This window comes from Schistocerca nitens, chromosome 4, assembly GCF_023898315.1.
Source record: "Schistocerca nitens isolate TAMUIC-IGC-003100 chromosome 4, iqSchNite1.1, whole genome shotgun sequence".
In the NCBI taxonomy this organism is placed as follows: domain Eukaryota; kingdom Metazoa; phylum Arthropoda; class Insecta; order Orthoptera; family Acrididae; genus Schistocerca; species Schistocerca nitens.
In genome coordinates this window covers 895,462,060-895,476,096 of record NC_064617.1, presented here as the reverse complement: position 1 = coordinate 895,476,096, position 14,037 = coordinate 895,462,060, and the positions used below count along the sequence as shown (strand labels likewise).

The window sequence follows — 14,037 nt, the reverse complement described above, 5'->3', positions numbered from 1 at the left end:
TGTCTCATTTCCTAATCTAATTCCCTCAGCATCACCCGACTTAATTCGACCACATTCCATTATCCTCGTTTTGCTTTTGTTGATGTTCATCTTATATCCTCCTTTCAAGACACTGTCCATTCCGTTCAACTGCTCTTCCGAACCTCAAAGTTTTTATTTCTTCTCCATGGATTTTAATACCTACTCTGAATTTTTCTTTTGTTTCCTTTACTGCTTGCTCAGTATACAGATTGAATAACATCGGGGAGAGGCTACAACCCTGTCTCACTCCCTTCCCAACCACTGCTTCCCTTTCATACCCCTCGACTCTAATAACTGCCATCTGGTTTCTGTACAAATTTTAAATAGCCTTTTGCTCCCTGTATTTTACCCCTGCCACCTTTAGAATTTGAAAGAGAGTATTCCAGTCAACATTCTCAAAAGCTTTCTCTAAGTCTACAAATGCTAGAAACGTAGGTTTGCCTTTCCTTAATCTTTCTTCTAAGATAAGTCGTAAGGTCAGAATTGCCTCACGTGTTCCAACATTTCTACGGAATCCAAACTGATCTTCTCCGACGTCGGTTTCTAACAGTTTTTCCATTCGTCTGTAAAGAATTCGCGTTAGTATTTTGCAGCTGTGACTTATTAAACTGATAGTTCGGTGATTTTCGCATTTGTCAACACCTGCTTTCTTTGGGATTGGAATTAATATATTCTTCTTGAAGTCTGAGGGTATTTCGCCTGTCTCATACATCTTGCTCACCAGATGGTAGAATTTTGTCAGGACTGGCTCTCCCAAGGCCGTCAGTAGTTCTAATGGAATGTTGTCTACTCCCGGGGCCTTGTTTCGACGTAGGTCTTTCAGTGCTCTGTCAAACTCTTCACGCAGTATTGTATCTCCCATTGTCCTGTTGAAGAATGCCACCACAATACGGTCACATGAGGGGTAACCCATGAGGATGTATGTGATGCACTGTTGTGCCATGAGAGTTCTCTGAATCAGTATCAGCTGCGATCTGAAATTGTAGCCAATTGTTCCCCACACCATGCTCCCTGTTGTAACACCACTGCGCCTGTCCAAAATAATGTAGGAATGGGACCTTTCTTCTGCTCACCTCATACTTGCCGATGACGTTCATCCATCATAATGCACACATGCAAAACACAATGTAACACCATTCATCAGCAGTCCATGCTTCCCAATCACAGCACTACTCGAAATGCTGTTGTTTCTTTTATGAGGTTAAAAGCAGCATAACTATGTGTTGGTAATTCCTTAGTCTGGTTGCTGCTAGTCTCTGACTAGTGGTGCGGGTTGATGCAGAATAATGTGGGTAGTCCATTACTTGTCTCATATGGCAGTCGCAGAGCTCGGATGTGGTCAGTCAGACCTTGATGAGTGTACCTGCCTCCATATTCCCATGCATTTGAACATTGGAACACAGCCTCATAGATCCAGGTACTGCAGAATTTGACAACCTGGCCAAGTGGCAATGCACCATGAGACCCATTTTAAACTCTGACAGAGGCTGATAATGCTGTCAGATGCTGATAATGCTGCCTCTCAAGAGTACATGACAGCTCCATGTCCTTCAGTGATCACTCAAAATCTGACACTGAACACACCCCTTCCATACTCTATTGGGGCTGGAACAACGCTAGATGTCTCTGTGACCCTTTTACTTGTTACAGAAAATTGAAACTCTCTAACATTTACACACTTGCCAATGTGTACATGTAAGAAGTTCCATAGGCATCCGACCATGTCTCCTCCATACCTTCTGTTTTCCATATCCTCCTCCCACTCTCTCTCTGTCCATCACCTCCTGCCCCCCCCCCCCCCCCCCCCCCGCCCTCCTCCTCCTTCTCTCTCTCTCTTTTTCTTTCTCTCCCTCCCCCCCCCCCCTGCCTCTGCATCTGCCCTTCCTCCATCTCTCCTCACCTTACACTATCCATCTCATTCTCCTCCCCCCCCCCCCCCACTCTTACTGTCCATCTCCTCCCTTCTGCTTCCCTCTCTTTCTGCTCAGCTGTGCCCATCTGCACATAATAAGCCCTGAAACACCTTCCAATACTATCCACACAGCATGCCAGTTGTGCAGGGTAGCGTAGATGTCAGGCGCTACCAGCCCTTTACCACCCACACTCCTATGAGAGCTAGATGTTAACTTACCCCACAGTACTTCTTTCCAGGCAGTAAGTGTTGTGTGTACCAAATTTGGTTTAAATTGATCCAGTTTTGGGGGAAATAAGAGTTATAATCTTCTTCGTTGTGAGGGTAGTTGACACAATATCTCAATAGTTTCTCTGGGGAGGGGGGCTTTTCCAGGTGCCTTCAACGTGGTATTTTTTGATTTATGCAAGCTCTGAGGGTTGTTCAGTTTTGAGGAATTGATCAGTTCTTTAATTTGTGAATTGGGACTGGACTTTGCAAGCATAAGTGGCTTCTGGGAGAGTCACACTTCTGTAATGTTGGACCTTACTGTCTGTTGACAAGTATTTCTTATTATACTTGACCAAGTTAGAAATTGAGCATTTATCATTTTGTTGGCTCCAATCCCGGGAGCGGAAAGGAATGACTCCTTACCCTCTCCCTTAAAACCCACATCCTTTCATCTTTCCCTCTCCTTCCCTCTTTCCTGACGAAGCAACCGTTGGTTGCGAAAGCTTGAATTTTGTGTGTATGTTTGTGTTTGTTTGTGTGTCTATCGACCTGCCAGCACTTTCGTTTGATAAGTCACATCATCTTTGTTTTTAGATATATTTTTCCCACGTTGAATGTTTCCCTCTATTATATTCATAAATTATTTAACAGTTACATTGCAGACCCATACACATTCCCTGATACACTTACACATGGAATAACTTATCTGAAACCTAAAGATCAAGCAGACACAGCAAACCCAGCTAAATATCGCCCCATAACATGCCTACCAACAATATACAAAATATTAATATCAGTCATTACACAGAAATTAATGACACATACAACACAGAACAAAATTATAAATGAAGAACAAAAACGCTGTTGCAAAGGAGCACGAGGATGTAAAGAGCAACTGATAATAGATGCAGAGGTGACATATCAAGCTAAAACTAAACAAAGGTCGCTACACTACGAATACATTGATTACCAAAAAGCTTTTGATAGTGTACCCCACTCATGGTTACTACAAATATTGGAAATATACAAAGTAGATCCTAAATTGATACAGTTCCTAAACATAGTAATGAAAAATTGGAAAACCACACTTAATATCCAAATAAATTCAAATATCATCACATCACAGCCAATACAGATTAAGCGTGGACTATACCAAGGAGACTCATTAAGTCCTTTCTGGTTCTGCCTTGCTCTGAACCCACTATCCAACATGCTAAATGATACAAATTATGGATACAATATTACTGGAACATACCCACACAAAATCACACATTTGCTATACATGGATGATCTAAAACTACTGGCAGCAACAAATCAACAACTCAACCAATTACTAAAGATAACAGACGTATTCAGCAATGGGGAAAACACACTAAACAAGAAGATTACATATTGGATAACCACAGCGACTGCATAGAAGCAATGGAAAAAACAGATGCCTATAAATATCTAGGATACAGACAAAAAATAGGAATAGATAATACAAATATTAAAGAAGAACTAAAAGAAAAATATAGACAAAGACTAACAAAAATACTGAAAACAGAATTTACAGCAAGAAACAAGACAAAAGCTATAAATACTCATGCTATACCAATATTGACCTACTCATTTGGAGTAGTGAAATGGAGTAACACAGACCTAGAAGCACTCAATACACTTACACGATCACAATGCCACAAATATAGAATACATCACATACATTCAGCAACTGAACGATTCACATTAAGCAGAAAGGAAGGAGGAAGATGATTTATCGACATAAAAAACCTACATTATGGACAGGTAGACAATTTAAGAAAATTCTTTCTAGAACGAGCAGAAACTAGCAAAATACACAAAGCAATCACTCATATAAATACATCGGCTACACCACTGCAATTTCATAACCACTTCTACAACCCTTTAGATCACATAACATCAACAAATACGAAGAAAGTAAATTGGAAAAAGAAAACACTACATGGCAAGCACCCGTATCATCTAACACAGCCACACATCGATCAAGACGCATCCAACACATGGCTAAGAAAAGGCAGTATATACAGTGAGGCGGAAGGATTCATGATTGCAATACAGGATCAAACAATAAACACCAGATATTACAGCAAGCATATTATTAAAGATCCCAATACCACAACAGATAAATGCAGACTTTGCAAACAACAAATAGAAACAGTAGATCACATCACAAGCGGGTGTACAATACTAGCAAATACAGAATACCCCAGAAGACATGACAAAGTAGCAAAAATAATACATCAACAGCTTGCCTTACAACATAAACTTATAAAACAACACGTTCCCACATACAAGTATGCACCACAAAATGTACTGGAGAATGATTAATACAAATTATACTGGAACAGAACCATTATAACAGATAAAACAACACCACATAACAAACCTGACATCATACTCATCAATAAAAGGAAGAAATTAACACAACTAATCGAAATATCCATACCCAATACAACAAATATACAAAAGAAAACAGGAGAAAAAAATTGAAAAATACATCCAACTGGCTGAGGAAGTCAAGGACATGTGGCATCAGGATAAAGTTGACATTATACCAATTATACTATCAACTACAGGAGTCGTTCCATACAATATCCACCAGTACATCAGTGCAATACAGCTACATCCAAACTTATATATACAACTACAGAAATCCGTAATTATTGATACATGTTCAATTACCCGAAAGTTCCTAAATGCAATATAACATATACCGTACAGTTAAAAGGAAGTCACGCTTGATCAAGGTCCGCGTCACTTTCCATTTTTGACCAGACATAACGTCTGAGAAAAGAAAGAAATAATAATAATAATAATCATCATCATCATGTTTGATTTAGTTGCCTGTCTTTCACAGCCACTGTTGTATAATGTGTTATGCTGTTTTGCTTTATTGATAATTGGTGTGTAATGCTTCCGTCATCAAAAGGTTAAAAGGCACAGTTCATTTAGCACTGTTGATACCTTACCAATTGAGTAAATGCATCTCATGGAAAAACTTATTTTAATTAATCATTATCATAATGATTTTGTAGTTACTTAGGTTCTAAAATTTTGTATTTCAAAATTTTATTTTTATGGTTCTTTTCATCTTAAAAACTTCTAGAATGTCATAAACTATCGTGCCACTGTCAAAGAGGTCCAGTGGAATTCAAACAAAGTAAGATAAATGAAATATCACTGAAATGTCAGAATGAGTTGCAGATAAATTATGCAGCTCCTTTACACATTAAGTAGTTGAGTGAACAAGTTTTGCTATATTTCTTCTTTGTTAATGTTACTAGTTATATTTTTAGAGTTTGGCGTGACTTTATTAATGGTTCAAATGGCTCTGAGCACTATGGGACTCAACATCTGAGCTCATTAGTCCCCTAGTACTTAGAACTACTTAAACCTAACTAACCTAAGGACATCACACACATCCATGCCTGAGGCAGGATTCGAACCTGCGACCGTAGCAGTCACGCGGTTCCAGACTGTAGCGCCTAGAACCGCTCGGCCACTTTGGCTGGCTTTATTAATGGTTTTACTATGTTACAGTAATTGATCTAAGATCAAGATTTTCCAATTTTTCTGCAAAATCTTTCTTCTGATCAGGTTGTAAAAGCAGCTGTGCAGACACTCCGAGGAGGAAACGTTTCTGCAGATGACGTGAACCGTGCGAAGAAGCAGTTGAAAGCTGCTGTCCTGATGAGTGAAGAGAGCGGAGATAACTTGCTGGAGAGCATTGGCTATCAGGCTCTACTCAGGGGGGATGTGCACACTGGCCAGCAGCTGGCTGCCACCATAGACAGCATCTCGCCTTCCGATGTTACAGCTGTAAGTAGGCTAGTTGATAAGAAAGAAAACTCTTCTGCAGTGTACTATCTGCCATCGCACAATTTTGAGATCAGTCCTGAGATTTGTTAGTAGATGTAAGGAAAAGACATGTTGATTTCACTAAAACATTTTCAGCATTTGATCTGAAAGTTGCATTTCACCCAGCACCCCCCACCCCCTGCCCCCCCCCCCTTCCCTTTCCCCCATAGCATTTCCTGTCTTCATGCTCCAACTTGTGATACAGTTTTTACCGACAGTCAAGTTGCAAATATAACACATTTCATTACTACTGAATTGATAGTTGTATTTCATTGACTGATTCCCAGTTTTTACCAGCTTCAGCTAGCATATAAAACCATTTGTGTGTCTAACATTTCAATAAATCAACAAAGAGAGTGTGTTCGAAAATATAATATGGATTGATAAAAAAATCTACTCACAAATTAGCGGCAGGGGAAAACATACACAACATCTGGAAATGCCCAAGCTCCTTCTGGCAGAAGGGTTGAAGGGAAAGGGAGAGAGACATGAAGGAAGAGGACTGATGAGGTTTAGGAAATGGGAAGAATTGTGGACCACAGGTCAGGGAAGATGTACTGGACGGGCTGAGAAGGAAAGGCTGACTGTTAATGTGTGCACTGGACGTGATTTGAAAACCTGAGAACTTAAATGTGGAAGATATGATAACAAGCAACACAGAGATTCCAGAAAAGACATCATGAAATAGTAAGAGCAGAAAGCTAAGTTTGTTATAAATAGTAGACCTTTGAGGGTCAGACAAACAAACAGATCGGGTGGCATGGATACCAGGATGGCTCCTTCCTGTGTGAACCTCTTCATGGATTGCTGGCATGAGGCTTTCATGGGATCTATAAGCTTTCAGCTCCTGATTTGGTTTAGATACAGTGATGATATCTTTTCCATGTGGACTCAAAGTGAGACGGTCCTGTTGAAATTTTTGGAATCTCTAAATGCATTGTCATAATAAAATTTCACATGGTGCATATCTCATGCCACTTTCCTTGATGTTGAACTCATCCTTGCTAAGGGTCAGCCACACACTTGTGCTCACATTAAATCTACTAACAGCAGTACTCAAATTTTGACAATGTAGTATAACAATCACTTTGTTAAAGTTATATGTTGCGCAATGTACTTAGGACCAACAAATGAAGAAAATTTATTTAACTTAGATCGGAAGGTGGAACATGTCTGTTGAGTGTGAGGTTTCCACATATGTGCATGTCAACTGAAAGGCAATGGAAACAGAATTGCTACTAGTCAGAATGATGTGGTGGCAACTTGTGTTTGGCCACACTTGCTGTTCTTAATGGTCCATCAAAGCTGTGGACCCTTGCCTCGGAGTTGGGCCAGCCTCCATGGAAGAAGACTGCGGTGACAGTGCATAAGAATGTCGCAGAACAAACGAAATTAGTAGGATCTGCTGTGAAATGTGACTCTGATTGTTGCAAATGTATTTGAGGTACACTTGTCAAGTAGACAGTGTATTGTTTGAAGTTGTTTACTGTGTGTTGAAGTTTTTTTAATATACACTGTGAGATAAAAGCAATACACCATGAAGAACTTACCTGAATGGGACAGAATTTGGTCAATGTGATGTAATGCACAGGCAAACAAATGAGTACAGCTTTAGAAAAACTGGATGATTTTTTCAAGAGAAAAAGCTTCTCAAATTGAGCAAGTCAGTAATGTGTTGGTCCACCTCTGACCCTAATGCAAGCAATTATTCAGCTTGACATTGTTTGACAAGAGTTGTTGGATGCCCTTCTGAGGGATATTGTGCCAAATTCTGCCCAATTGACATGCTGGTTCATCAAAATCCTGAGCTGGCTGGAGGCCACTGGTCATAATGCCCCAAACATTCTCAGTTGAATTTTTGAGAGATCTGGCAACCTTGCTGACGAAGGTAGGGTTTGGCAAGCATGAAGACAAACAGTAGAAACTCTCATGTGTGGGCGGTGCATTATGTTGCTGAAATGTAAGGCCAGGATAGCTTGCCATGTCAACAAAATGAGGTCATCGAATACTGCTGTGATGTAGGGGTTTTGCAGATGACAACCAAAGGGGTCCTGCTATGAAATGAAATGGAGCCTCTGACAATCACTCCTGATTGTCGGGCCATAAGGCAGTGACAGACAGGTTGGTATCTCATCACTGTCCATAGTGTCTCCAGATACATATTTGCTGGTCAGCGGGGCTCAGTTACCAGCGGGACTCATCACTGAAGACAATTCTCCAGTCAGTGAGATTCTATGCCAAATGCACCAGACACCTGTGCAAAATGGGCTTGTTGGTGTACAATCAGTGGTAATTTGCAAAAGGGGCGCAGTGAGGTTAGACCCCTTTCTGTGAGCCGCCTATTAAAGTGTGATCGCTGAAAAACCAGTTGCATGTCGGGGTGGTGGTGATGAATAATTCAGGGCTCTGAGTGCCTCTCTGAAGATTGCTTGGTTCTCATGTTCTGTCATCTATCTCTAGGCCGGCTATCACCTTGTTGATGCTCTGTTTGGCTATGGTTCACACATTCCTGCCAACATAGTCAAATAGTGGCATTGCTCCAATTCAAATGTTAAATGATTCACTAATTACTGCAACCAGCTTCATGGAGCCCCACTTCATGTCCTCTCTCAAATGCTGATATTTGCATATATTATTCACGTGCCTGCCTGTGAGGCATAGTTACTATACAACTGAGTACACAGAATGAAATTCCCAAAGGCTTTATGCTCTGGTATTAACATGCCCACTGTTGACTAGCCTTGCCATCTGCATGGTGAAATTGTGCTGCAGCATCACACATTCATACATAGGCTGCCAAAGTTTACAATTTTGCAATTTATGTTGATCCCTGTGTGAATACTAATTTGTGACGAATTTGCATAAGTAACTCCTCTGTGATCAGTCATTTTTTTTTTTTTAAGAAAAAGAATGTATGTTGTTTATGAAAGAGGAAAATTCTCCTGTTTAGTAGTATGGAGAGTAGTAGTCTATTGTCGAGTTTTGACTCAGTACTGTCGTGGTCTTGAATGTACAGCGTGGTTATAACTAAACTTTCACTACTTGAGAGGGATTGTAGGACAGGTAAATTTGGTGGAAACATTTGTAAGGACAAGTGGATGAGAAATAGTGAATAAACCATTGAAAGAAATGTATTTTAATTTCCACATGAAAGGTTAACGTGTGCTAATTGCGTACCATGTGTACATTCCAGGCCACAAATGTTGCTCAGTGTGATGGCTGTCTGCATCCATGACAGCCTGGAACTGTACTAGATTGTTCGCAGCAAGTTTTGAATGGTGGATAATGTAATGTTCAGCTGTTGTGACAGCTCTTTCTCTGCTCAAAGATAGCACATTGCGTCCAGCATTCTCAGCTATGGAAACAATAACTGCAACAGTTTATGGCGCAATTGACTATTGGCTTCTCGCAGGAGCAGTTCCAAAATCTCCAGCTAATTTGAATTTCCAAATCATGTTACTCAATCCTGGTGAGGAAAGGGAGTCTCTTCTTTTTCCTTTAATGTGGCGTTGCTCTTGAAGAGCAGGAGCACTATTGCTGTTGTTGTGATAAAAACAACTTTACGAGTAAAGCCCTGCTCATGTTATCCAGACCCATGTTGACTGTCTGCAGCTGTAATGCACACTGATTCTTGCGTTTCAACAGTAAGTTGCCTTCCAGTACCAGCACCTAACAGCAGGTAATGTAACTAACACTACCAACAATTCAAATCCTGCTGCACGCAGTCAGAACATCATTCCTCTGAAGTTGGGTACCCATAAGGTAAATAGTTTTCTATCTACACTGGCTCAGGTGGTGAAAGTTTAATTATAACCACCTTGTATTAATCAACTACTTCAACAGGATTATGACTTCCTAAAAACATGACCTGAAGTGAGGTCCATTTTGCCTGATATTTTGTCTATCCCACCACTTATGAGTAGCTTCTAGTTCCCCCTCGCCCCCTCCCCCTTCCCATCCCCTCCGCAGAGCATCTGCTGTGTTGATGTACTTCACAACAAACTATTGCGCACCAATTTGCTTCACATCACGCATGAAGAAAGTTGACATTCACTTGAATGCAGCTATGAGACCATTAGGGGCACAATCAGATCAATATTTATGTGCTGGCCATCAGTATTATCATGTGCTGGCCATCGGTACTATCGAACATCTGTCCAGCTCACTTTGATTGAAATCTTTGTCAGTAAGTTTCTAAAAATGAATCAATGCCTTTTCTTGAAGATTTACTGTCGATTCCTGAGAAACACCTCAAATACAGAAGACCAGCGTGTGAATGATTCCAAATACTTACTGCTGGGTTCAGCTTGGCCACTGAATGGAATGAGTGACAAACAGTGAGAACACAGAACCATGAATTTATTGACAACTGTTACAGTTCCAGGCTTACGTCATCCTAGGGAGGTGTGAGTACAACTTGGTAAATGATGGACTGGAGAAGTTATATGCAAATACAACATTCACTATGTTTAACTGTGGTGATATTCAGAAAATGAGCCACACTGTAAATGAGTGTTCTAACAGACATTTCCCTGGCAGTATGAAGAGCCTACATGAAGAATCAGACGAGGCACTCCATTTGTCTGGTTCCCCAACATTCGTGTGTTGTGTAGGCTATTCGATGTTTAGATACTGTAAATAGTAGAACTTATGTATTTTTTGGTTAAATACATAAAATCATTCTCTTGTTGTAATGCATATGATGATAATGATGGTTATTATTATTTCTTCTTCTTCTATGTCATTTGTTCCCATCAGTGGAACAAATTCTTCTTAGAATGTACATATTGTTGTATGCCAGGCATCTGGAATGTGTATTTTTTGTACCATAGTAAAGGCAGTATTACACTAACTTTGACAAAGAAATATGATCAAATATTTATCAAATTTCATTGACGAAGATATTTGACGTGACACTAAAAAGGGGTATTACACTGTCATCATATTTTTTGTCAAAGTTCAGGATGGTGGACAACAATAACTGGTTATTATGTGCCGCAGTTGCATGTACCACGATTGCATTGTGTATGCATGTGAAAGAGCAATGGCGGAAAGAAAGGAAACTTACTTAGGTGAACGTCAAGATAATAAATGCAGTCATCAAGATGTGCTACAAGTGCTGCAAGTGTGGGACGTCAAGTCTTGTATAAATTACTCACAAATGGAAGAATGTGCTTTTCAGTAGTTTCTCAGTAAAATATTACAAAGCAAAATACTCACCTGAGTAATGCTGTGTGTGCAGAAGACAGGTTCACTATAACACTGATTTCTTGCTATGGGAGAGAGCTACTCTAATTTACTACGCCGAACTTGAATACCACAGTGCACATTAACCAAAATAATTTCACAAATGTGCGAAGTGATTTATAAAGCACTGAAGAAGGAATATCTGAAGATAAATGTTTAGTGCACTAGGTGGATATTGAGAACAGTTTTTATTTTTGAATAATTTAATGAACAGAATTAGTGTTTGAACTACTTCAGAATTAATGAGAAGTATGAAAGAGATGAAGTACTTTTTAACTTGGGGCATCCAGAGTTCAAACATAGACTAACTAGAATGGAGAACTAAGAATTTTTTTATTTTATTTTAACATGTGTCATTCTCTGTTCCGGCTCGCTGAAAAGCTGCGTTGGTGTTTCCCAATTTAGAGGTTGATGGCTGCAGTTGTGTGGTGGCTTTGAAGTCAACTGCAGCATAACCCACCAGCGCATGATTAATAGCACACATTGTGTCCCTTGCTCACTCCTCCACCCTGTCGAGGCAGGGTTACTATAAAGAGTCGAAGGATCACATCAACTAAACTTTGCAGCCATGTTTACAAACCCACTACAGGCATCAGATAGCTGTAGCGATGCCAGCACTCCAAGCGATGACATTTCACACTGAACAGAAGACGAATGACTTTCATGATCAAATCTAAAGTGAGATCCTAGATTTGATCATATTTCTGTGGCGAAAGGTGAGATTTGACAAAGTTCTGTATTGCACTATCAACTTTCTTTGACGAAAATATTTGACATATCAACTTTGACAAGGAAATATGATGGTGTAATACCAACCTAATATAGTAATGTTCATATGGGAAGGTTAATGGTAGGGAGATGCAGATTAACAGCCTGGAATGAAATGGCAGCCTGGAGAACCGTTCTGAGGATTCCACTTATTACATGCATTTCCTGATGTAGCTGATCAGTTTGTTGTGTGTTTTGTGTCAGTGCCCATATGATTGCAGATCTCTAGTTAGTGTAATTAAGGGTGACATTATAGAACCACTCCTGGAGTTACACATAGAACATCAACACTGTACCTTGTTTCTGAGTAAATTTTTCAAGAAAGCGGCAGAACCATAAATTTAACACACAAGAGGACTGCCTCCAGCATTGCCAGTCAAAGCATGTGGTGTGGCTGTAACTGAGCAGTGCTCGAGTGCCAACTCTCTCTCTCTCTCTCTCTCTCTCTCTCTCTCTCTCTCTCTCTCTCTCTCCCCCTCTCTCTCCCTCTCTCACCCCCCCCCCCTCCCCACCTCTAGTTATATTCAGTATGAATGTGTCTAGAATTTGAACGCCTCCGAGATGTTTAATTTATCAGATTCTACACACAATTCTACAGTACTTAACGTTGGCATTGAGCATGCTCACGGGGTAATTTCTTCGATTACATCACTGTAGTTGCCATGCAGAAACTAGAAGTCCAGTTTAACTATGCAGTGTCTCTCACATTGTTGACTCCCATCTCATTCCCACAAACACTGAAGATAAAGCTGCACAGAAATGAAATAGTAACAGTGACTTTTACTTGATTCAATAGAATATGACACTCTTTAAACTCAGAAATCAAGGAAAAACTGTGCTTCAACATGTTCCCTTCAGGTATTTGCTTGGCTGTTTGAATAGTTATTTTACTGTGTTTCAGAACACAAAGTTTTTGAAGCAACCAGTTCTGCAGATGAATAATATGATTGAATCCTCCATTTTCTGTGTACTGCATGGTATCGTTACTTCTGAACCATCTGTCTTTATCACTTTTTATCTTTAAATTTTAGAGGGTAATGCCATAAGAAAGTACTAGAGGAACTGTTGTCTTCTATTTTATGTTAGTTGTTGTGTATACTTTTTATTCTCTATTTTATATTCCTGCAAGAATTTTATTCTGTTTATTTGTTGTAGTTTGAAAGTACAGTTTTACTGTACTTACATTGTTAGGTATATGGGGTTATTACAGTTTCATGGCACATGCATGTATCTGATAGTGCTGTGATTTGTGGTGTTGAGTGAAACTGCTCGTACGCAAACTGTTTAGTGCCACACAATGTTCTAGTTCTAAAATAATCTGTTTATTAATCACATATCTCACTGACCATGCTTCAACTGGAAAGTAGTTGGTAAGTAGTTAGCCGTATTCTATTCCTACAATTACACAACATTTTTTTCTTTCCAGGTTGCGAAGAAAATTGCAAATGGCAAGTTGTCTATGGGTGCTGTTGGTCAGCTGCATTGTGTTCCATATGTTGATGAGTTGAAGTAAATTACTGTGTAATTTATATCTCTGTGTAATTCTATGTACAGAAAATGTAGATATGATAAATGTGTACACCCATCCAGTTCCACCATGTAAGTAAATTATTCACTGAAAAAGGTTCGTGTGGCATGTAAGAATGCTGTGCCATCAACTTTGTCTTTGTCCTTCTGATCCTTCGATTTCCAACTTTCACCAAATGTAGTAGATAAATTTTCACAACAATATGAAACTAATGAGAAAATACATTGTAATTTCCGTCTGCATGTTGAGAATAGCTATTTTAAGCTTCATTTAACACTTAGAAGAACCATGTGAACAGTGAATGTAAGATTGGTGAGAAATGTAAGATTGGTGAGAAATTGTGTATTTCAGTAATACCAATATGTATGACTTCAAGAAATTGAGATCTTAAAGGAAAGATATACATATCTTGAAAATTTTCCCTTCCGTTGGTTGAATTTTTGTGCCCTATGCCTTCCTCTCACTCCATGTA

At 39.6% G+C, this 14,037-nt stretch overlaps 1 protein-coding gene across 1 annotated transcript in view; it reads left to right on the top strand.

The window, feature by feature from the left end:
* Positions 1–13,681, top strand: part of LOC126253438 (cytochrome b-c1 complex subunit 2, mitochondrial-like) — a 52,516-nt gene extending 38,835 nt beyond the window's left edge. The window contains exons 7-8 of the mRNA XM_049954784.1: positions 5,762–5,983; positions 13,464–13,681. Of these exons, the coding sequence (XP_049810741.1) occupies positions 5,762–5,983; positions 13,464–13,550 (309 nt within the window). The 3' untranslated portion in view covers positions 13,551–13,681. The remainder of the gene's footprint in view (positions 1–5,761; positions 5,984–13,463) is intronic.
* The last annotated feature ends 356 nt before the right edge of the window (positions 13,682–14,037 follow it).